Source organism: Rhinopithecus roxellana, chromosome 10 (genome assembly GCF_007565055.1).
Source record: "Rhinopithecus roxellana isolate Shanxi Qingling chromosome 10, ASM756505v1, whole genome shotgun sequence".
In the NCBI taxonomy this organism is placed as follows: Eukaryota; Metazoa; Chordata; class Mammalia; order Primates; family Cercopithecidae; genus Rhinopithecus; species Rhinopithecus roxellana.
Window position 1 is genome coordinate 54,116,493 of NC_044558.1, and position 24,627 is coordinate 54,141,119.

At 48.1% G+C, this 24,627-nt stretch overlaps 1 protein-coding gene across 1 annotated transcript; it reads left to right on the plus strand.

Annotated features, from left to right (window-relative positions):
- Positions 1-2,801: 2,801 nt before the first annotated feature.
- On the plus strand, positions 2,802-24,627 carry MYO1A (myosin IA). The gene is made up of 28 exons (XM_030939430.1): positions 2,802-3,045; positions 4,579-4,712; positions 4,818-4,933; positions 5,201-5,295; positions 5,518-5,622; positions 5,818-5,864; positions 6,001-6,064; positions 6,268-6,366; positions 8,695-8,798; positions 8,901-9,048; positions 9,546-9,664; positions 9,746-9,832; positions 11,380-11,445; positions 11,588-11,692; positions 13,583-13,645; positions 13,848-14,048; positions 14,219-14,445; positions 14,786-14,986; positions 15,214-15,307; positions 15,749-15,898; positions 15,999-16,067; positions 16,458-16,532; positions 21,967-22,101; positions 22,832-22,938; positions 23,275-23,407; positions 23,560-23,712; positions 23,888-24,015; positions 24,267-24,627. Exons 2-28 carry the CDS (start codon positions 4,599-4,601, stop codon positions 24,391-24,393), a joined length of 3,132 nt encoding a protein of 1,043 aa, XP_030795290.1. The 5' UTR covers positions 2,802-3,045; positions 4,579-4,598; the 3' UTR covers positions 24,394-24,627.

The following is a 24,627-nucleotide window of genomic DNA, read 5'->3' on the forward strand; positions in this document are numbered from 1 at the left end:
GAGCCAAGGAGACCCTCTACCACCAAATATCTTCCTCAGCATATCTGAAAATATCTGCCTTTTTATTGTGTAACATCTTTTTAAAAGTATCTGTGGGAGGATTAATGAGTGAGTTGGCTTAATCAGATTGCGGCTCTCCCAATTTGTCAGAAATCAGCACCAAATGATTTGGAATTTTTAATTATTATTTTTTTTTTTGAGACTGTTTTGCTCTTGTTGCCCAGGCTGGAGTGCAATGGTGTGATCTCGGCTCACTGCAACTTCCACTGCCCAGGTTCAAGCGATTCTCCTGCCTCAGCCTCATGAGTAGCTGGGATTACAGGCACCTGCCACCATGCCCAGCTAATCTTTTTTGTATTTTTAGTCGAGATGGGCTTTCACCATGTTGACCAGGCTGGTTTCGAGCTCCTGGCCTCAAGTGATTGGCTTGCCTCTGTCTCCCAAAGTGTTAGGATTACAGGCGTGAGTCACCGTAACTGGCCTAGCATTTTTTTTTTTTTTTTTTTTTTTTTTTTTTTTTTTTTTTTTTTGAGAAGGAGTCTCACTCTGTCACCCAGGCTGGAGTGCAGTGGCCAGATCTCAGCTCACTGCAAACTCCGCCTCCCGGGTTTACGCCATTCTCCTGCCTCAGCCTCCCGAGTAGCTGGGACTACAGGCGCCCGCCACCTCGCCCGGCTAGTTTTTTGTATTTTTTTAGTAGAGACGGGGTTTCACCGTGTTAGCCAGGATAGTCTCGATCTCCTGACCTCGTGATCCGCCCGCCTCGGCCTCCCAAAGTGCTGGGATTACAGGCTTGAGCCACCGCGCCCGGCCCATTTTTTTTTTTTTTTAACCACTTTGTTGAAGTACAATTTACGTAACAATAGAATTCACCAGTTTTAAGTGTACAAATTTGCTGAGTTTTGACAAATGGAGACAGTTGTATAACCACTACCACAATCAGGATATAGACCTTTTCTGTAATCCCAAAAAGTTCCCTCTTGCCCCTCCAAGGTCTAGAAATGTTAATGGGGGAAAAAGGAAGGTGATTTAGGAGTCAGAGTAGAGGAAGACTAATAAGCTCTGGTTGCTTTAGTTTTGCCTAGAAAGCAGGAGATTAGAAAATCCCAACTGACTTGGATGTGTATTTCATATCTTGTTAATTTAGGGTGACCCACTGGCTCCAGTTTGCTGGGACTTTCCAAGTTTTAACACTCAGATTTCCATGTCCAGAGAACCCTGCTGTGTCCCACAGGCAGATCAGTATAGTTGGTTGCTCTAGCTGTGATATTCATGTCATTGTTCTTACACTGGAGAATGCCATCTCGTTTTAGAGTCACTTTGCTCATGAGTAAGCACATAGTAGGCACTCAATTGACTGAATGGGTGGACATGCAGGTAAACCCCACATGGCTGCAGATTCCTGGCCTAGAGAACATGAGACTTGGGTTTCGGTGCCAGCTCTGCCAGGTTTGCAGTGGTGTGACCCTGGAAAAGTGGTTTTCTCACTCTGGATCTGTTTCCTCCACGGGGAAATAGGGGATATTTGTCACTTCTGCCTCTAGGACATGGATACTGCTCCACCTACACAGAGCATTATGTTTTGATGTCACTTCCACTCAGCTTTCTTTTCCTTGCCCCCCTCCACCTTCAAATATATGTAGTAGATCAATAAATTATGTAAAGGCAGGTTGATAATAGAACTGCTGATGGGCCAGGCTTATGCAGACTGCTTCTGTGAGAGCAATAGAATTTGGACCTTGCACCAAACAGTCATAGCTGAGAGTTGGAGAACCAAGTCTCTTCAGTTAAGTTACTATAATTACCTAATTTGTTCTTTGTGCATCCCTGGGAGAGAGTGTGGTAGGCAGAGAGGACTTGGCTGTTTTTAGGAATTTTCCTGGCTGGATGAGGGGGTACTTCTTATCTATCAGAGGGAGCTATTACAGCAACTCAGGGTCTTAGTATCCTAGTGCTGAAGAATTAAAATTAGAAACATTAGAACTTGGGCTGCAACTTATGGCAAACTTAGGGTTAGGGAGCTGCATTCTGTTCCTGGTTCTGCCATGCACTAGTGTGGAACTGTGGGCACATTGTATAACCTCTCTTGAGTCTGGTGTTTGTCCCTAGCTTTCCATTTTAATGTATCTGTATTGCCTTCCTCAGGGTGGTGCTATTCAGTGAGGCAATGATGGGGGAGTTCAGTGAAACTGGGACATCTATACACATGTGAGGTATTACTACTAATCACTTTAATCTTTGGGTCCCTATGATGGGGTCTGATTCATGGGGGAAGGGAAGTGGAGAAGAATTTGGGGATTTTGTCTGCTTAGCTCTCCAATTAATCTCATTAACATCCCCTGACTCCCAATAAGATAGGAAGATTAGGTATGAGGGAGGTACTGTTTTTATGCTAGGAAGACACTCTTTGTAAAGACGTGTCTCGCCATGTTGCCCAGGCTGGTCTCGAACTCCTGGGTTCAAGTGATCCTCCCGCCTTGACCTCCCAAAGTGCTGGGAGTACAGGCATGAGCAACCACACTTGGCCCTACCTGCCCTTGACAAAATTCCTGGCTTCTCTTTGAGAAATATTTTCCTTGGCTATGAATTCCATTCTTCCAGCTTTCGTTTCCAAATTTGGGAGACAATGGAGGAAGAACCCTCCTTTAGTTAAGCCTCTCAGCTAATGCCAGCCAGATACCCTTTCCTACCTAGAGGGAGCTTGAGTGTCTCCCTCTGGGGCTTCAGGCCTGTGAAGGGTTAAGTGAGCCACACCCTCAGCAGGAGCAGTCTGGACTTTGTGCTGATCAGCCATCTCCGGCCTCTCCTGGTTTGACTGGCACAGGGAGCCTGGGCTGGAAGAGGCAGCAAAAGGGAAGATCAGAAGAGTGGACACTGGCAAGAGGAGGCCAGCCTCTTTCCCAGCTTCCCTGCACCATGGACAGCTCCCATTAAACCACCTCTCCAACCTGGGGCTGGGACTCCTATGCCCCATTCCTGTCAAATTGAGATTTCATCCACCATTCTCCAAAGGACAGTGAAGTTATACCCTAGTTCCAGTGCTGGGTGAGTACTGCCTTGACCTGTCACTGCTTCTCTTTAACACCTTGGGGTGCCCCATCAGGGGCCTGTTGTCTTTTGCCCTTCACCACCCTCAACCAGTCACATTCCCACTCCCTTCAAATCCAAATCCAAAGAAGATGCCTGCTCCCAACCCACCTTCTGCTTCTCACCCTTCCCTGCCAAGTTAGTTAAAAGACTTAGCTTTTTGTAAAATCTAGAAAATACAAAAATAGTATCTACTTCATGGGGATATTGTAAGCACTAAATGAATTAGTGTATTTACAGTGCTTAGAGCCCTGCCCAGTTCATGGTAAACGCTGCATGATTCTTAGAGACCGCTATTATTGATATTTTTATTACTTCCTCAGTTGTGTCCTTCTGAGAGGTGACAAGTACTCTCTTTTCCTAGAGCTTGGGGAAAGCCGAGTGAAGGGAGAAGGAAGCCTTTGCCCCTTCTTGCCCCACTTCCATTCCTGCTTCCTCCCCTCTCCGACCCGGGTTCAGAGATGTAATAGCATAGGAGGATGTGTCTCTTTCATTCCTGTTTGGGAGTGGCATTGACCATTGTACTAATAATTCTGTCCTGTGCCTGGCCACTCTGCTTACTCAGTCTCACAGGAAAGACTGAGGAGGGCTGGGTTTCCTCCTTAGGGAACACCTGCCATGTGCCTACTGCGTGGGGGCCAAGCCCCACCACCCTCTCTGTAGTTCCAACTCTGCTCCTCCTTGCCCACTCCCCCAAGAAGCTGGGTGTGTCCATCTGGGGCAAAGTCCATGCCAGAAGCTTATAGGAGTGGGTGTAAAAGCTGGAGATGGAAAAATAAAGACAGACATGTAACACATCCAGAGGTCCTGACAACTGCCTGTTTGTTGTGGAAGCAAACCCCACTTTCATTTTCTTTGGGAAATTCGTCTCTTATGGAGGAACTCCTGCCTCTGACTTCTGTAATTCTGCCTTGTCCTGTTCCCATTTTAAAAATGAAGCTCACTGTAGCAATGACAGGGGAGAAGACACCTTTGGAAGAACTTCTGAAATGGGTATGGGTAGGTTGGGTGTCTTTAGTAGGGGCTGTGAGAAGTAAAGTGTTGAGAAGAAGCACTGAGGGGAGATGGGAAGTCTGGACCATGGCCAGGGCCCAGTGCAGGAGAGAGGGCTTTCTGTACTTGGCAGCAACACAAGTCTTCACTTACACTTTCCTCCTCAGCCCTCTCTCCTTCAGTCACAACTTTGCTTCCCCAGTTGTAGCCCACTGGGTGCCTGCCTTCCCCTGGTGGTCAGAGGCAGGTGTTTCTGTCCCGCCTCTGCCCCACCCCTACCAACTATAACCCAGAGGATCCCCCCCCCACCTCCTGCTGAGAATTTCAGCCTCCCTTAGCTTGGGCTGGTCCAGAGGCCTCTCCTAGGTTGGAGGCTCTCTTTAGGGCCAGGGTAGGAAGAGAGGAAGGCTCTTTTGGTCCTTCTGCCATCCTCCCCTCAAACAGTTATTGGTCCCTAAAGCTGAGTGGACATCAGCAAACTGTGCCTCTTATCCCCAGGATCAGTGGCCCCTCTGGACATGCCTCTCCTGGACGGTTCTGTGGGGGTGGAGGATCTTGTCCTCCTGGAACCCTTGGTGGAGGAGTCACTGCTCCAGAATCTGCAGCTTCGCTATGAAAGCAAGGAGATTTATGTGAGTGTCATATGGGTGCCTCTGGCTGTGGATATGTGGCTGGAGAGGTCACAGGCTCCCACCTCACCCTCCAGCTCATTCCCTTCACCTTCTTCCTGGCTCCAGACCTACATTGGGAATGTGGTGATCTCGGTGAATCCCTATCAGCAGCTTCCCATCTATGGGCCAGAGTTCATTGCCAAATATCGAGACTATACTTTCTATGAGCTGAAGCCCCATATGTGAGTAGGGGGACCAAGGGAAGACTGACAGGGCCCCAGCTTCTTGACACTGAGTCATCCTAATTTCCTTTGTCCCTTCCCCTGAATGGGCTTCTCCAGCTGCCCCTTCCCTCCCTGGGCTTCTGGAGGCCCCTTCCAAGGCCTGTCACATCTTGCCCAGTCTGCTCCAAGTAGAGAGAGTGGATGAACCTGCGTGCTGGAGATTGAGTGAAAGATGGTGTCTTGAACTGGTTCCACAATAGTCATTGCCCACTTCCTCCCCACAAGCTACGCATTGGCAAATGTGGCGTACCAGTCACTGAGGGACAGGGACCGAGACCAGTGTATCCTCATCACAGGCGAGAGTGGATCGGGCAAGACTGGTGAGGCCCCTGGCTAGGGGAACACATGGAGTCACCTCTGGAACTGCCTCCTTGTCTCTTTCCAAGCCAGACGTAGACCTGAACCTTCACCCCACAGAACTTCCTTCCCACTTTATCTGACTCCAAGGGGTGGTGAGGCGCTGGGGTGAGGGAAGAAGTTAAGGAGGTGGGGGGATGGGCTAGTCCTGGGTAGGGACCCACGAGAGTGTTTCTCCTGCACAGAGGCCAGCAAGCTGGTGATGTCTTATGTGGCTGCCATCTGTGGGAAAGGAGAGCAGGTGAACTCTGTGAAGGAGCAGCTACTGCAATCTAATCCAGTGCTGGAGGGTGAGAATTCTGCTCTCTGCCCTCTCCACCCTCCACCTAACCTCCAGAATCACTAAGCCCTAGACCCTCTTTCCCAGTGCTGCAAAATCACTTCTCTTGTTCAGCCCCAAAAAGTCCGAGATTGTCATGAGGACTGGAAGCCCTTTCTCCTTTCCCTTCTCTAGAGTTTCACTTCTCCCCTCCTCATCTTTGTAGCTTTTGGCAATGCCAAGACCATTCGCAACAACAATTCCTCCCGATTTGTGAGTAAATGTCTCCCCACCTGGGAGGAAATGATGTGGGGGCTTGAGAGGGAGGAATGTGGCACAGACCCCTCCCGGGCAGGGTGGTGAGAAGAGGAAGAAGCTAAGTCTTTCTCTCTCTGGTCTCTCTCTGAAGGGAAAATACATGGATATTGAATTTGATTTCAAGGGATCCCCCCTCGGTGGTGTCATCACAAACTGTATGTGTCTCCCCAGTTCTACTCACCTGTCTTCCACCTGCCTCACATGGCCCTTTCTGCTAATCTGTTCCTGTAGAAAGGCAGAATGTTAAATGTCAAGGGGAATTCCCAACCACTAGGAATGCCAGCGATGGGGGCAGAGTTAGAGGGAAGCTACGGCATCTCCCAGGCCCTCAGGATGTTATTTTCTAATTCTCTGCCAGATCTGCTTGAGAAATCCCGAGTAGTGAAGCAGCTCAAAGGAGAAAGGAACTTCCACATCTTCTATCAGCTGCTGGCTGGAGCAGATGCACAGCTGCTGAGTATGTGCTTGCATGGGGAAAGTGTTCTCATGAGTGACACATGGCAAAGTCCCCAACCTCCATTCAGTCCCAGAACCCCTGTTACCTCTGGGCCCCTGCAGCCCTCTTTCCTTGAACCTCCCAGGTTTTCCTTGCTGCATTTCCCATTCTGAGCCTCACCCACTCATTGTTGGGAACAAATTCCTTTACCCCTGTGTTATCTTTCTTTTCTGGAGTTTTATTGCTAGGGATATGCCTTCTTGCCTCTTCACTGTTCTTGTTCCTCTTTTCTGCCTGGGTTCTGCTTTTCCTGAACTAGCTTCAAATATGAAACACTTGTCTCCATCTACTTTCCTTCCTACCTTCAACTTAAGGGGATTTAATTAAAGCTGGGAAGCAGGCAGAATGTTGTAAGTGTTCAGGAACTTTCAGTGAGCTCCAGTTGAAGCTGTCCTGGGTCTACATTTGCCTCACCTAGGACCCTGTTCCTGATTTTCTTTTCATTCATTCATTCATTCATTCATTCAACATCTCTTGAACACCTATGATCGAATATTATGCTAGCCTCTAGGGATACAGATTTGAGTAAGACATGACCCTGTCCTTGAAGAACATATAGTCTTCTAGGGATAACAGGTGTGTGAGCAGATCCATTGTAATATGGTGTGATCGGGGCTGTCAGGCCTGTGCATCTGGCTATAAGAGCAGAAGACCTACAGCCCCTTGGCTTGGTCTGGGGAAGGGTCCATTACAGCCTGGACACTGTACTGGCCTGAAGTGGCTCTGGATGGGCATCACTGGAGGGTCTGGTGGACTTTAAGCCTACTAGAGTTTGCCTCCCATTCTCCCCTCTGGCTGTGAACACCGTGGGTGTCTGGCCCCCAATAATGTCTCTTTGGTTTCTGGTGATTCTATGCTAGGCCTGTGCTATCTCCTTTTCCACTCTTGGAGATCTCTATGATCTTCAGGAACCCCTGCAGATCTCATGCTCATTCCTGGCTTAATAGTTTTGGTTGTGTTCAACTTGTCTGCATCATGGGCATTAGTGTCTTGTTCTGGTTGGTCTGTCACCTGTTGGTTTAAATCAGATCTAGATGAGGTCTCCCAGGTATCATCATCCCCAGACTTTCTGACTCATTCTGTCTCCAGATATCCCTCCTTAGCAGGCTCTTGTTTCAAAATTTGTGTGCCGGGGGAGCTACCATTAGATTATAGTTTGAGGGATGCTCCCTGATTCTCAGATCATTTGCATACCAGATAATTGACATCCCTCAAACTCCATGATTAACCCAATCCCTCCCATCCTAGGGAAACAGCTTTGATAATTCACTGGATTCGTTTATTAAAAAGAGAAAAGTTCCTGCATGCCAGAAAGGCACACAGAATATGGAGATGAGAAACACAGTCCCAACACACAAGTTGCTCATTTGTGGGAGAGACAGAAAAAAACAAAAGCTAGCCCATATGATATGGGCTGGGATATATATTCACCAATGGGGAATGCAAGAGAGTCATTTGGCTCAGTGCCTCAGCATCAGAGAAAACTTTTCAGAAGAGGTGTCAGGGTCGGGGAACATGCTACCTGCCACTTTATTGGTATTTGGTGTTCAAACAATGAATGAGCAACCCAGGCCAACAGTTGAGGCTGGGGGCAGGCAGGAGATATGAGCTTACCTTTCTCCCCTTTCCTTCACCCTCCAGAGGCACCTGTGTAGGATGGAAGGGTTGCTTGTTTATTTTTATTATTTAGAACCCTGAGGGTAGGGAGAAGAGTAAAATGAGGGTTTTAGTTCATAAAAGTTGGGGGAAAACCCAACCAATATGAGCATCAAAACCCTAAACACTACTTAAAAGTGTACTTAAAATTTTAGTTTATCAGGCCGAGTGCAGTGACTCATGCCTGTAATCCCAGCACTTTGAAAGGCTGAGGCGGGTGGAGTCCAGGAGTCGAGACCAGCCTGGCTAACATGGAGAAACCCCATCTCTACTAAAAATACCAAAATTAGCCAGGTGTGGTGGCACTCACCTGTAGTCCCAGCTACACAGGAGGCTGAGGCACGAGAATCACTTGAACCTGGCAAGTGGAGCTTGCAGTGAGCCGAGATCGCACTACTGCCCTCCAGACTGTGTGACGGAGTGAGACCCTGTCTCAACAACAACAAAAAATTAGTCTATCATCACAGGAATTAATGATCCCAAATCAAACGAGGCAGGGGAAGAACCCAAAACAAAAATGACTGCTTTGAATAAATGAATGAATCCATTAGGGCAAGGGCTGTGAGGTGTCAAGGCTGGAGGGCTCCAGAGAGCCTGGGTACTAACCCTCTTCCCCAACACTGGCCCTCCCAGAGGCCCTGAAGCTCGAGCGGGATACAACTGGCTATGCCTATCTGAATCAGGAAGTATCCAGAGTGGATGGCTTGGACGACGCCTCCAGCTTCAGGGCTGTACAGGTGGGTGCCCAGGGTGGGGCAGGCTTGGGCCTTTAGGTCATCCTCTATTCTCATTGGACTGGCACCAATAGTTCAGCTTTTGATTTCTGCTTTCTGCCTAAGAGTGCAATGGCAGTGATTGGGTTCTCGGAGGAGGAGATTCAACAAGTGCTAGAGGTGACATCCATGGTGCTAAAGCTGGGGAACGTGTTGGTAGCTGATGATTTCCAGGCCAATGGGACACCAGCAAGTGGCATCCGTGATGGGAGAGGTCTGCATCCCAGCCTGCTGGAGCCCCTGCCCAGATCCTTAATCTCCTACTGCAAGTCGTGTCCTTCTACCATCTCTAGCATAATTGATCTCACCTTGATGCAGTCCCACTCAGCCCACTCCCGAGTTCTCCCCTAAACAGACTCACTGAGAGCTCCCGATGAAGCATATGGGAATGAGCTTTTGAAATTTGATGTATCTAGGTCTGGAAATTCTCTGAGTCTGAGTTGATCCTTCTGCAGAATGGGGATAATCACACCTAATTCAGGAGATTCTCATATTAAAGTAGATGATACATGCAAAATGCCCAGATCCCCTTTCTCCTGCCCCCCAACTCCCTGAGATTCCTCCAGGGCCATGTTCTGGGTTGGCTGCAATGACTTCTCCAGTGAGACCCCAGGACACCAGTCTCTCAGGCAGTTTCACTTATCAGATTGCACTCCCTCCCCTGAGAGAAAACTGCCTTTAAGGACATGCTGTACTTTCTTATTATCCCAGGTGTTCGGGAGATTGGGGAGACTGTGGGCTTGAATTCGGAAGAACTAGAGAGAGCTTTGTGCTCGAGGACCATGGAAACAGCCAAGGAAAAGGTGGTCACTGCACTGAATGTCATGCAGGTAAGGGGCTCACTGGAGTGGAGGGGGTTGATTTGACCTTGTTCTGTGATGCCACCCTAACCAGCTGGGCCTCACCCACAGGCTCAGTATGCTCGGGATGCCCTGGCTAAGAATGTCTACAGCCGCCTCTTCGACTGGATAGTGAATCGAATCAATGAGAGCATCAAGGCAAGTGGCTGCTCTCCTTTCTCCGTGCTCTCCTGTCTGCCTCACCTTCTTGCCCTGTCACCAGCCCTATACCTTGGTTTCTGAGATGAGCATAGTAGGGAGGATGATGGGAGGGTACAGTTCCTTCCAACAGTGTGTTGTCATGGAAACATCGCTGGCTTTTGAGTTAGACGATCTGGATCTATCATCTACTTACTTAATTGAAAGTCATGTGGACTTTCAATATCACAAAGATTCTGGGCCTCAGTGTCCTGATTTGGAAACGCCCACTAAGAAACACTAATATGCTGGGCGTGGTGGCCCATGCCTGTAATCCCAGGACTTTGGGAGGCCGAGGTGGGAGGATCGCTTGAGCTTAGTAGTTCAAGACCAGCCTGGGCAATATAGTGAGACCCCAACTCTATATTTTATGAAAAAAAGTAAATTAAATAAAAAACTATTTAAGAAACACTAATGCATGCCTACCTGCTTCACAGGGTTTAATGAGAATCAGATAAATTATGTAAATAGTTACCATATGATACCACAATTCCCACTCCTAGGTATATACCCAAGAGAACTGAAATTAGATGTCCTCAGCTAAAATTTGTACACAAATGTTCATAGAAGCCTTATTTGTAATAGCCAAAAAGTAGAAACAGCCCAACTGTCCATCGCTGATGAAGAGATAAACAAAATGTGGTGTATCTGTACAAAAGAATGTTATTTGTCCATAAAAAGAATGAAGTACTGATACACGCTTCAAGATTGATGAGCCTTGAAAACATTATGCTGAGTGAAAGAAGCTTGTCACAAAAGACCACATTTTGTTTGATTCCATTCATATGAAATGTCCAGAATAGGCAAATTCATAGAGATGGGAAGTAGATCAATGACTGCCAAGGGCTGGGGAAGATAGGGGTATGGGGAGTGACTAATAATGGGTATAGGATTTCTTTTGTGGGGTGATGAAAATGTTCTGAAATTAGGTAGTGGTGATGGTTGTACAACCTATTGAATATACTAAAAAGCCACTGAATTGTATGTGGTATGTAAATTATATTCAGTAAAGTTGTTATTAACAAATTATCCACATGGAAGTGCCATCTATTTAGAAGCTATTACTGAAAGGTAGTAGAATGAGAAGGGATTTGAGTCTAGGCTTGAGTAAGTACCTATCCTTCTGAAATTTGACTTTTTCATCTGTAAAATGGGAATAAAAGCACCTTGTAAGATTATGATAAATAAAGACATGGAATCTTTTGTAAAATGCTCTACAAATATAAGAGATGGTTATTGTCCTGAGAGGTTTTATTGTCTTTCTACCTGGTACCATTGTAGCACCATCCTGAAATCTATCTGTATCTTCCTTTTCCTTCTTTCCTCCCTCTTTGCTTGTTCTCTAGTGTATGGAGGAGGGAGAGTAAAATCACAACAGTTCCTTTTCAGTTTGGCAAAGCTCTTTCTAGTTCTGTTTGCCCCCTACTCCAACCCCATCCACTCCAGAAGGACCTGGCGTGGTGTGCAGAGGGGGCCTGTCCTCAGATTTATCTTTCTGTCCTCTTCAGGTGGGCATCGGGGAAAAGAAGAAGGTAATGGGAGTCCTTGATATCTACGGTTTTGAGATATTAGAGGTGAGAGTGCCTCACCTCAGAACCCTGCTCCCCTAGGATTAGAGGTGGACAGGCTCACAGAGGGGATGCAAAGGGGGGAGGTAGGGCTGAGAGGGAGAAAGAGTCTTGGAGTGAGCTCTCTAACCTGTGCTCCCTCTCTCAGGATAATAGCTTTGAGCAATTTGTGATCAACTACTGCAATGAGAAGCTGCAGCAGGTGTTCATAGAGATGACCCTGAAAGAAGAGCAAGAGGAATATAAGAGAGAAGTAAACTAAGTCTTTTCTACTTTCCCCTCTTAAACAACTTCTAGGCATATGCCAGAGCTTCCTTTCTTCTTGATCACAATTTCCTCTAAGTCATCCCCAGATGGGAACACAGAGGACAAAATGTTTCCCTTGCAGAGTAGATCATTCCAGCATTACCAAGTAGCCCTAATCCTCTGCTCTCCATTCTGCATTTCCTTGGCCTCCCAGGGTGCACGTGTGGAAAGTCCTGACAAGAGGGAAGTGACAGCTGTGCTTGGCCTATGGCAGACTGTGAGCCAAATATAAAAAGGACATTTCTCCTGGGCTTGGCCCAACCACATCTCTTTCTGCGCCTTTCTCTAACATCTCAGAGTCCTTGGTCTCCCCCGGGCCCTAGCTACAGTTGCTGTCCTTTCTTGTAACACCATGATCCCAGACTTCCTTACCAAAAATGCCACATGGCTCCAATTTCTGTGGCTAGGTGTTAGAAAAGCTCTCTGACTGAGCTCATTCCCTTCAAAGTGTGAATGGCTGAGAGTCTCACTCATCAAAACCCTCCCAGGGATGTTCCCTTGTGAGCTCTCAGGAATCATTTGTAACAGAATTTCAGGCAATGTGGTCACAATGTGTGAAAAAGTTTTTTTAGTTGTTTTGTATGTTTTAATTTTAATGATTTAAATGATCAAATACATAATACATTCCCATGCTTCAAAATTCAAAAAGCTTAGAAAATATATAAGAAAACGTTCCCTCCTACTTCTGCCCCTAGCCTCCTAGTTCTCTTCCCTACTCAGAGGCAACCAACATGGGCCTCCTTCCAGAAGTCTCTTACGCATATGCAAGCAAATTTGTAAATATATTTCCCCATAAAATCTATACAAATGGCAGTATATACACTCTGTTCTGTACCTTGTCATCATCACATAACAAGATCTTTCCATATCAGTATGTAAGGATGCTTTTTTACAACAACATAGTATTTTAAGAATATCATAATTCCTTTAACTGGTTGGGGAAGGTATATGGGGGATGAAGTGGGAGGGTAACTTAATTTAATTCTGTTTTCTCTAAAGACCTGTGATAGAGAGAGGAAAGAAAGACCTATGCTTCCCAGCCATACTTGAGAATGTCCTAGCCTGGAGCATCTGACCCTTGGGTGGGGTCAAGAACTGTCCTGTCTGTAGACCTGATGCCCAGCAAGTCCCCAAAGTAGAGAACAATTATCTTTGGGTCTTCTGCTTTTGCACCATTCTTGCTTTTCAAAACATTATATAGTCTAAAAGTCTCATGTAGATAAAGTGGTTCCTAAAGGGTGGTCCTGGACAAGCAGCATCAAAATCACTTGGAAACATGTTGGAAATATAGATTCCAGGCCCACATCCCAGACCTGTTGAATCAGAAACTTGGGGAGTGGGACCCAGCAATCTGTATTTTAACAGCCCTCCAGGTGATTGTGATGCACACTGAAGTTTGAGAATCACGGATGTAGATCTTTGAAGATGTACCAAATTAGCCTTGTTGTTTGATGATAAACTCTCACTCACGTGCTGTGATTTTAAAGAGCACAGAGTAGTGTGGCCGCTGTTCCACATACACATGGATCCTTTCCCACTCCCATACGGGAAATCTCTATCCTAATCTTCACTCAACATCTCCACCCTACAGGGATCTCTGCATTGTCTCACCCTCTGTCACAGCTGCTCCAGTTCCTTCCGTGTGTCTGTATACCCACCGCACAAATTCTCCACCAACCTTGGAGGGATGGGGACATAAATAGAAATCATACCAAGGACCCCTCTGAATTATGGGACTTTCTGATGTCCTTTGTTGGGTGGGTGAAAGGCTGGATCTGGTGAGGTCTCTGGAGGCTTGTCTTGGACCTGTTCTCTGTAATTTGTTTCCCCTGACCAGGGCATACCATGGACAAAGGTGGACTACTTTGATAATGGCATCATTTGTAACCTTATTGAGCATGTGAGTTACCATTCTCTTATCTGTGGGACTTCCCCTTCCAGACTGCCTGAACATCCTTCCCCTGTCTCTCTCCCTGACTCCCCACTTGGTAGGGACAGTAAAGAAGGCAGAAGATAAGAGTGGAGAAAGGGGGCAGCAGTGAGAACGTGGACATCTTGGAGGACCAGATTTAGGTTGGGCTTCTTTTGTTCCCCTGGCCCAGAATCAGCGAGGTATCCTGGCCATGTTGGATGAGGAATGCCTGCGGCCTGGGGTGGTCAGTGACTCCACTTTCCTAGCAAAGCTGAACCAGCTCTTCTCCAAGCATGGCCACTATGAGAGCAAAGTCACCCAGAATGCCCAGCATCAATATGACCACACCATGGGCCTCAGCTGCTTCCGCATCTGCCACTATGCGGGCAAGGTGAAATGGCAGGGCTGGAGGGCAGAGATTAGGGCCCAAGCCCAGGCTGAAGGCAATGGGGGAGGAACCCGGGGAAGGTGAGAGTCTGGAATACTTCACAATGAGACTGGGAGGGCCAAGTGCTGGGACAAGGTTGTGGGGTCTCCAAACCGATAGCTGCTCCTTTACAGGTGACATACAATGTGACCAACTTTATTGACAAGAATAATGACCTACTCTTCCGAGACCTGTCACAGGCCATGTGGAAGGCCCAGCACCCTCTCCTTCGGTCCTTGTTTCCTGAGGGCAATCCTAAGCAGGCATCTCTCAAACGCCCCCCGACTGCTGGGGCCCAGTTCAAGAGTTCTGTGGCCATCCTCATGAAGAACCTGTATTCCAAGAACCCCAACTACATCAGGTGACATGCTGGTGTGCAGGGGAACATGCTACATATGTGATGGCATGTGCAGGGTCCATGCGTTATACAACATGTCCATGTGGGGGTGCTTCTGGAATAAGGATATCAGAGGTCTTTTCCTCACAGAAAACAGTCAGATAAGGAGCTGAGAATCCCACAGTGAGAGAGCATCAGATTCAGTAGGGAATACATAGAAGCGAGTGAAACTGGGGAAGCCAGCGTGTCTACTTTCTTTGAAAATTTTCAATGAAGTGGACTGTGCAGCATAGGGGAACATGATGGGTTACACTGTCAATGGTGTCAGCTCCTGAAGCCTGTGCCTTATGCTGCCTCCCACCAGGTGCATAAAGCCCAATGAGCATCAGCAGCGAGGTCAGTTCTCTTCAGACCTGGTGGCAACCCAGGCTCGGTACCTGGGACTGCTGGAGAATGTGCGGGTGCGACGGGCAGGCTATGCCTACCGCCAGGGTTACGGGCCCTTCCTGGAGAGGTACCGATTGCTGAGCCGGAGCACCTGGCCTCACTGGAATGGGGGAGACCGGTAAGACCCCATGGGGAGACTGGGCATCAGGAAAGGGCAGTGCAGAAAGCATCTCTGGAGGAAGAGACCTGGAGGTGCAGTGCACATCTGCTGAAGCTGGGTGAATGGATACTTGGAAGAATGAATTGAATGATCACTTCTTGGAGGCTGAAAGGATTGGGGGAAAGGTGGAAGAGGACTCTCTCCTGAGATACCCCTCTGCAGCTTTCTGTCATCTGCTTCCATAGGGAAGGTGTCGAGAAGGTCCTGGGGGAGCTGAGCATGTCCTCGGGGGAGCTGGCCTTTGGCAAGACAAAGATATTCATTAGAAGCCCAAAGACTGTGAGTTAGAGAGTGCACTTGCATTTGGTGAGGGTGGAAGGTGGAAGAGTGAAAGCCCACTTGAGAAAGGCTGGAGGGGGAGGGAGCATGGATAACCTGGAATGGATAGTAGATGGGAAGCTTCCTGTCTGTAGGAACCGTATCCCCGGGAACTGAACTCTTGGGTTCCTACACTGCCCTGAGCCTGGGGAGCTCGGTGCTGCAAGGCTCTAAGAGCCTCTGCCTGAGGCAGAGCCCTTGAGGGTCAGAGTGATCAACGTCTAGCTACAAAGTTAGAGTTCAGTAGATACTTGTTTACTGAATGAATAAATGAATGAACTAAGAAGACAAAGGAATGATCAAATAAGGCCTAGTTGGGAAGCCTCAGTACTGTGGGGTATAGGAGAGGACAGCACTGTTCCCCTGAGCCAGTCTCTGTCACACCCTTCCACCTCTCCACAGCTTTTCTACCTCGAAGAACAGAGGCGCCTGAGACTCCAGCAGCTGGCCACACTCATACAGAAGATTTACCGAGGCTGGCGCTGCCGCACCCACTACCAGCTGATGCGAAAGAGTCAGATCCTCATCTCTGCTTGGTTTCGGGGAAACGTGGTATGGTCACCCCCAAAATCCCACTGTGTTTACTCTAATAGGGAGGATGGAAGGTGGCTCAGGAGGTGCTGTTTTCTAACAACTCCCATGTTTTCTACAGCAAAAGAAACACTATGGGAAGATAAAGGCATCCGTGTTATTGATCCAGGCTTTTGTGAGAGGGTGGAAGGTAATGGAGAGTGGAAGAGAGGTTTCCTCACATTGTTCCTCCTGGATTGTGCCTCCTGCTGGCGAGAGCAGCAGAGAGCTAGTCCTGCCTGCACCCAGGCTGTACTTCTGTGTATCAGTCCGTCCATGTGTGGGTGGGTATCTGGGAGTGAGAGGCCTATAGGGGAGACCTGTGTAGGTGTCTGGGTGTGTAGATGCCTAACTTGGCAGCAGAACTTTGCCTTCTGCTCTAAGTGTCCTCACTGTCAACTTGTCTGACTTTACTTCCTCCTTCCAGCTACAGTCTCAGCTCTTTATCTTACTCAGGTCTTTGTGTGGTTAAAAAATAGTAGAACCTCTTCTAGAATCTGCCTATCTTCACTTTGGCTACTTTCTTGTACTTTTCTGCCAGGCCCGAAAGAATTATCGCAAATATTTCCGGTCAGAGGCTGCCCTCACCTTGGCAGATTTCATCTACAAGAGCATGGTAAGTGGTAGGGGTTAGGGTGGATGTTAGGGATGGAGCAGGGAGGCACAGGTTTGGGAGAGGGGTTTGAGAAGAGGCAACCCAAAGCTTTCCCCCAAGAGTTTCCTCAGTCTGCATGTAGTTAAGTCGTAGGAGAAGAGGGCAGCTACCTGCAGGGACCAGGCCCCAGTGCCTTGTACTCAGGGGCAGAATCACATAGCATTTTGGCATGAGTGGACACTCCAGGCAACCTTGTGGCAGGAAGGGGTCTCAGCACACCTGTCATCTGGTCTATGGTCAAATAGGCTTGTGAAGAGCTTGGGGGTGGATGTTTAACAACAGTTGAAGAGGCTAAGCCTCATTGAAGAGTAGAGTGATCTGCACATTAACTAGCCCAACCTCCCAAGATACATTTTACGGTTGGGGTGAAAGTGGGGGAATTGTGTCTTCCTTCTACTTCCTCTGAAACTATTGTTGGCAAGTCAGAAAGTAAATCTGAGGAAGGACCTATCCTAATTCTGGAGGACATGGGTCAGGCTGAGTGGGAAGACCCACTTGGAAGGCCTACACATTCAAACTTACAGCCAGTTCCCAGGGGGAGAAAAACAGGGACAGAGAAGAGTAACTTCTGGAGACATCAGTCAGATAGCAATAGTGCTTCTGAGAAGTGTCAGGGAGGAAACCAGGGAGGGAGAAGCACTTCCAGTGAAACCTTGGGAAAGGCCAGAGAGAAGGAGGAAGAGCATGGGATCTTGCACAGAGGCTGGAGCAAATTGCAACTGACCTCTGCTGATTGGGTTTTTGACCATAGTTAGGACCCTGACTGTGCTCATTCAGACATAAGACATGCTTGCTTGCAGCCCCTCTTTGTTGTTTGAGAGTCTGGATCCCTCAGCTCAAGAGAGGAATGGGGGCTCTGAAGCTCTGGGCCTCTTTTTTGCCTTCCTGAGACTTTGTTTGCTCGTTCTCTTCCCCTCCCCAGGGAATTTCCATCTTCCAGGTCTCTTCAGTTGCCTGATTACCTCTTGTGCTGGTGCCAGAGTATTTGCCTTCCCACCATACATGCGTCTTACTACACACCTGAGACTTGTAATCTGATTTTGCTGTTACCTCCTGACTGCCATTCTTCCTCCTTTTCTTTCATCTGTATATTGTCAGGCAGCTACTAATTGTCAACCCAGAAGCTGCTGGGTTTAGACCAGGGTCTCAATAAATCACACCCCCATAGAAGCCTGCGGCCACTGGGCACTGATCCCCCCAGTGTTTCTGACTATTCCAGTTTGCCACTGCCTTGACTGTAACTAATGCCAGTATTCATTATCATTTGTTATTTATTTATTTATTTACTTTTTGAGACAGAGTTTCACTCTTGTTGCCCAGGCTGGAGTACAATGGTGTGATCTTGGCTCACTGCAACCTCCGCCTCCCAGGTTCAAGCGATTATCCTGCCTCAGCCTCCCAAGCTGGGATTACAGGCATATACCACCATGCCCAGTTAATTTTTATATTTTTAGTAGAGACAGAGTTTCACCATGTTGGCCAGGCTAGTCTTGAACTCCTGACCTCAAGTGATCTGCCTGTCTTGACCTCCTAAAGTGCTAGGATTACAGGTGTGAGCCACTGCGCCCAGCCTATTTTTTTTTTTTTTTTGAGATGGAATCTTGCTGTGTCGCCCAGGCTGGAAATGCAGTAAGCATGATCTTGGCTCACTGCACCCTCCATCTCCCGGGCTCAAGCCGTCCTTCAGCCTCAGCCTCCCCAGTAGCTGAGACCACAGGCACATGCCACCACGCCTGGCTAATTTTTTGTATTTTTGGTAAAGATGTGGTTTCACCATGTTGACCAGGCTGGTCTCAAACTCCTGAGCTCAAGCGATCCGCTCGCCTTGGCCTCCCAAAGTGCTGGGATTACAGGCGTGAGCCACTGCACCCGGCCTTACCCATTTTGAACATCTACTATGCATTAAGCTCTTTACGTGCATTAACTTTAATACTTTCACCAACCCTGTGAAGTAGGCTCTTTTCTTTCTCCCATTTTATAGTTAAAAAGCCAAGGCTCAGGGAAGTTAAATAACGTGCCAGGGGTTCCACAGCTGTAAGTGGTAAAGCTGGGTTACAAACTATTTGACTCTAGAGCTTTTAACCACTGCTGAAGACTACCCCTCATCAATAGAGGCCTGGGCAACCCATGGCCCTAGGCAGACCTGGGAGCAGGAGGGCTGCATAGGAAAGGGCAGAACTTTCTAATCTAGAAAAAACAATAAAAAGAAGAAAGCCTTCAGAGGCTCCACATTAATTGGAACAAAGGGGATTATGACAGATGCTTAGGCATGTTTGTTGAATTATTAATAAATAAAATCAGACCAGGGACTGGGGACTCCAGTCGTGGAGGCCTTTCGAGACCCAGATCCCAAACCCACCAAACCCACCAGACCTGTAGTGGAAGCTACAATGAGCTTGGATAGTTCCTGCAGTTACAGCAATATACTATGTGTTCTGCCTCTTTCTATTTTAATTTTTTAACCGGATATCTTAGTAAAACATTTTCATAAAAATTTCAGCCGGGCGCGGTGGCTCAAGCCTGTAATCCCAGCACTTTGGGAGGCCGAGACGGGCGAATCACGAGGTCAGGAGATCGAGACCATCCTGGCTAACACGGTGAAACCTCGTCTCTACTAAAAAATACAAAAAAAAAACTAGCCGGGCGAGGTGGCGGGCGCCTGTAGTCCCAGCTACTCGGGAGGCTGAGGCAGGAGAATGGCGTGAACCCGGGAGGTGGAGCTTGCAGTGAGCTGAGATCTGGCCACTGCACTCCAGCTTGGGTGACAGAGCGAGACTCTGTCTCAAAAAAAAAAAAAAAAAAAATTCAGGCATTTGGAAGTGCCAAAAATCAAGTCTTTTTTTATATCTTCAGTAATTCTGTGCCATAAACAAACAGGTTGCTAAGTGCTCTATGGGATGTAAAACCTTGGCCAGGCAAGGTGACTCACTCCTGTAATCCTAGCACTTCGGGAGGCTGAGGCGGGAATATTGCTTGAGCCCAGGAATTTGTGACCAGTCTGGGCAACATAGTGAGACCTAGACACTACAAAAAAAATTAAAAAATTAGGTGAGTGTGGTGACTCGTACCTGTAGTCCCAGCTACTTGGAAGGCTGAGGTGGAAGGATCACTTGAGCCCGGGACGGCAAGGCTGCAGTGAGCTGTGATGGTGGCACTGCACTCCAGCCTGGGCGACAAAGCAAAACCCTGTCTCCAAAAAAGAGACAAAGACAAAAACTTAAGAATCCTCATTCTAGATTGGGGGAGACTAAACAGTCAGTCGCCATGGATGAAGTTTCACTGGATCCTGGAAAAGGAAAAATAAAACAAAGCTTAAAAGGACATGTTTATAAGTTTATAAAGGACATGTAGAGAAATCTGAGTGTGGATCGCTGTTGGATGAATGATGTTGCTTTTCTTAGGTGTGACGATGGAGTTATGATCATGTAAGACAATGTTCCAGTTCTTGGGAGAGGCATGCTGACGTTTTAGGGTAAAATGTCATGATATCTATAACCTACTTTAGGATGGTAGCGTGGCAAGGATTTGTGTAAATGTGTGTATGCATGTATTTATATGCACACATATGGATGTGTGTTAGAGTACACAGATAGTGCAAGGTGTTAACATTATCAGTTGGTGAATTTAGATGAGGAGCATACAGTATACAGATGTTAATTGTATCTTTTTTTCAACTTTTCTGTAAGTTAAAAAATCTTTCAAAATAATAAGCTATATTGAATTTTAAAAACATCGTATTATGCTACTCTTCTGCATGAATTCTCCAGTGGTATTCCATTTCACTCCTTACCACAGCCTACAAGGCCCATCATGATCTGCCCCGACCTACTCTGTGATACTCTCTTCTTGCTCAAGTGATTCTGGTCACCCTTTTTTTTGTTTTTAGACAGAGTCTTGCTCCATCACCCAGGCTGGAGTGTAGTAGTGCGATCTCGGCTTGCTGCAACCTCCGCCTCCCGGGTTCAAGTGATTCTCCTGTCTCAGCCTCTAGAGTAGCTGGGAGTACAGGCATGTGCCACCATGCCCAGCTACTTTTTGCACACCCTGGCTATTTAATGTCTCTGGAATATGCTGCCAGTTATTCCTGCCTCAGGGTCTACTTCTTTGCATCAGAGCAGATGCCATTATCTGACATCACCCTCTATATTTATTTGCTTGTGTAGTTGGTCCCCTTCTCCACCCTACAGTAGAATGTAAGTCCAGTGAAAATGAAGACTTTGTTGACTGTTATGTCCCAATACCTAGAACAGTGCCAGGCACTAAGTGGACACTCAAAAAATGTTGAATAGTGAAAAAAAATGTGAGACCTGGGATCCTGCCTTATAAGGACTCAGTGTCTAGAAAAGGGAGCCGTTTTCCATGCAAATAGCTATAGTACAAAGACGAGTGTAGGCAAATTGCTATGGGGCTTCAAAGAAAGGAGAGGAAATCTGGGGCTTGGGGAATCAGGGAGGGCTTTGAGCTGAGCTTCCAGGTTGGCAGAGTTGAGTCAAGAGAGCATCGAGAGCCAAGGCACACAGTGATCATGCGTGGGCTGGGTAGGGGCATGGGAAAGAGTCCTGTCTGGGTGGTGTGCCCAGGGAATGCGGAAGTCCTACGACATGAGGCTGAGGTCTAAGTGTCAGGGAGGAAAGCAGGGAGAGAAAAGCACTTCCAGTGAAACCTTGGGAAAGGCCAGAGAGAAGGAGGAAGAGCATGGGATCTTGGACAGAGGCTGGAGCAAATTGTAACTGACCTCCACTGATTGGATTTTTGACCGTGGTTAGGACCCTGACTATTGCTCATTCAGACATGAGACACATTTGCTTCCAGCCCCTCTTTGTTGTTCGAGGGTCTGGATCCCAAAGCTTAAGAGAGGAATGGGGGCTCTGAAATTGTGGGCCTCTTCATTGCCTCCCTGAACCTTCATTTGCTCTTTCTCCTTTGCTCCTTTATTTGTTCCTTCTTCCTTTGAATGGAGGCTGACATGTTTGGACTTGACTGATTTGAGAGGAGGGGAAATTTGGTACCTAGTCAACAGCCGACACAGACAGTGGCTGCCACCTGTAGGTAATTGTGAACAGAGGGAATAGAAAGCTATAGGAGCAAAACTTTGAAACCAGCTTTCATATTGGTTCCTCTTACCTCACTGCCCTGGGTAGCAGGTCTCTGGTTGGAACTAATCTTTCTCTCCCTCCAGTCTCCTATTCATGCTCTAACCTCCCAGCCTCAAGCTTGCACCTCACGCAGAAAAAGATCCAGGAGGTGACTCCCTTCCATCTCTTCAGCTCCACCCCTTGCTTCTCACTGTGGGTTAACCTCCTCCTTTGAAGTGGCAGGATCTGGGTGCCAGTTTGCCTGTCAGGAAGTGTTTCTTCTCATCACTCCACTCCCAATCCCCCTGCTCCCAAACCAGGTACAGAAATTCCTACTGGGGCTGAAGAACAATTTGCCATCCACAAACATCTTGGACAAGACATGGCCAGCCGCCCCCTACAAGTGCCTCAGCACAGCGAATCAGGAGCTGCGGCAACTCTTCTACCAGTGGAAGGCAAGTGGAGCCCAGGCACCCCTCCTCTCATTTCCTCTTTTTTTCTCCCTCACCCTGATTTTCCTCTTTTGCCTCCCTCTTCTTTTTTTTTTCCCATTAAAAAAATTGTGGTAAAATGTACATAACATACAATCTACCATTTTAACGGTGTTTAAGTGTATAGTTCAGTGGCATGAGTGACATTCATGTTGTTCTGCAGCCATCACTGCCATCCATCTCCATACACGTTTTTCATCACCCCAAACTGAAACTCTGTACCCATTAAGCAATAACCCCCTATTCTCCCATTCCCCTAGCCCCTGATGTCCTATAATCTACTTTCTGTTTCTATGCATTTCACTTTTCTAGGTGCCTCATATAAGTAGGAATCATATCGTATTTGGTCTTTTGTGTCTGGCTTATTTCACTTAGCATAATGTAATTTGTTCTTTTATTCAGGAAATGCTTATTCAGCACCTGTCTGGCGCTAAGCCTTGCCCTGAGAGCTGAGCATAGAGCCCTCCTGGTGCTTTTATTTGATGGTGCCCATTCCCTACCCCAGCCTCCCTCAGTTTCTGCACTCCTCCTCAATGGTCCTCCAGCCCTGGCCTCTCCCTGAGGTGTCTAGTGCCTGTCCTTTCTCCTCAGTCTCTCTCCTCTCCTAGTGTCTTCTAGTCAATGTTTCTCACCTCCCTCCCCAGCCCTGCCCTCCCACTCCATGATTTTAGCTCCTGTTCCTCCTTCCTCACAGTGCAAGAGGTTCCGGGATCAGCTGTCCCCGAAGCAGGTAGAGATCCTGAGGGAAAAGCTCTGTGCCAGTGAACTGTTCAAGGGCAAGAAGGCTTCATATTCCCAGAGGTGAGGGCCTCCCAGACCCTGCACAGCCAGTTCCATCAAGCAGTGCTTCTCAAACTTGAGCCTGCCTCAGAATCACCTGGCAGGATTGTCATCTCCAGGTGCTGTGTCCCTCCTCAGAGTCTCTGATCCAGCAGGTCTTGGGGTGGGGACCAAAATTTGCCTTTCTAACAACTCCCCAGGTGGTGCTGATGTCTTGGTCCTGGACTGTGCTCTGTGGACACTGACAGAGGATACATGGACATGGGGGAAGGGCCCAGGAGGACTAGAATGGGAACTCTGGGGGTGGGGAGAGGCCTGTGGGCTTGTCTCTGCTGCACACCTCCCATGTGTTCTCAGTGTCCCCATTCCATTCTGTGGTGACTACATTGGGCTACAAGGGAACCCCAAGCTGCAGAAGCTGAAAGGTGGGGAGGAAGGGCCTGTTCTGATGGCAGAGGCCGTGAAGAAGGTCAATCGTGGCAATGGCAAGGTAAGGGCCTGCAGGCTGAACTCCTCCCACAGCTACTGCAGAGCTGTGGGCTGGCATCTGAAGAGTGGATAGCAGGCTGGGTTTGCGCCCTGCCAGGTGGAGTGGGGGCAATTAATCCTGCCTTTCCTTACACTTTCCTGTTCCGTCCCTAGACTTCTTCTCGGATTCTCCTCCTGACCAAGGGCCATGTGATTCTCACAGACACCAAGAAGTCCCAGGCCAAAATTGTCATTGGGCTAGACAATGTGACTGGGGTGTCAGTCACTAGCCTCAAGGATGGGCTCTTTAGCTTGCATCTGAGTGAGGTATCAGAGCTGGGTGGGGCAGGCCTTGGACTGGAGAAGGTGGTATGCATCCCAGATCTGGGGAAGGCTGGAGGTGATGGGGACCAGACCTTTCGCTCTGGGCCTTTGATGTCCCTCGGGTACTGCTGGAGAGAAAAAATGAATCCCTTTCCTGCTATTTTTCCCTCTTGCTAAGATGTCATCGGTGGGCTCCAAGGGGGACTTCCTGCTGGTCAGCGAGCATGTGATTGAACTGCTGACCAAAATGTACCGGGCTGTGCTGGATGCCACACAGAGGCAGCTTGCAGTTACCGTGACTGAGAAGTGAGGCCATGAGTTGGGGGCGAAGGGCGGCTTAGGGTAGATGGCCAGGCTGATGGTCATTGTGACCGGGATCAGAAAGCGAAGCATGTAGGGCAGAGCAGGGTGGGGCTTGGAGGTGTTTCTCAGGCCCCCACCCAGGTTCTCTGGGGCCTCAAGCCCTCTGACTTGCATGATAGGGGAGCCATCATGGAAATGCGGGAGTCGGGGTGAGGGGATGGGCACTAGATTTGGTTTTTCTGTTCCCTCTCCAGGTTCTCAGTGAGGTTCAAGGAGAACAGTGTGGCTGTCAAGGTCATCCAGGGCCCTGCAGGTGGTGACAACAGCAAGCTACACTGCAAGAAGAAGGGGAGTCGTTGCCTGGAGGTGACTGTGCAGTGAGGAGGGGGCACCATGCACAGACTGCAGCTGCTTCCTCCCAAACCAGCATTAACCCCCTCTGCCCTCCTGTGTGGGAGGGTCTCTAACCCCTCTGATCGTGGGGCATGGCTTGGGGATTAAACTACCCTTGAAGAGGACCCTTGTCCTAAACCCTTCCTGTTCTCTCCTCCAAAAGTAGCTTCCTCCAACCCTCAGCCTCTTTGCTCACTAATAAAACATGTGGCTTGGAAAGGT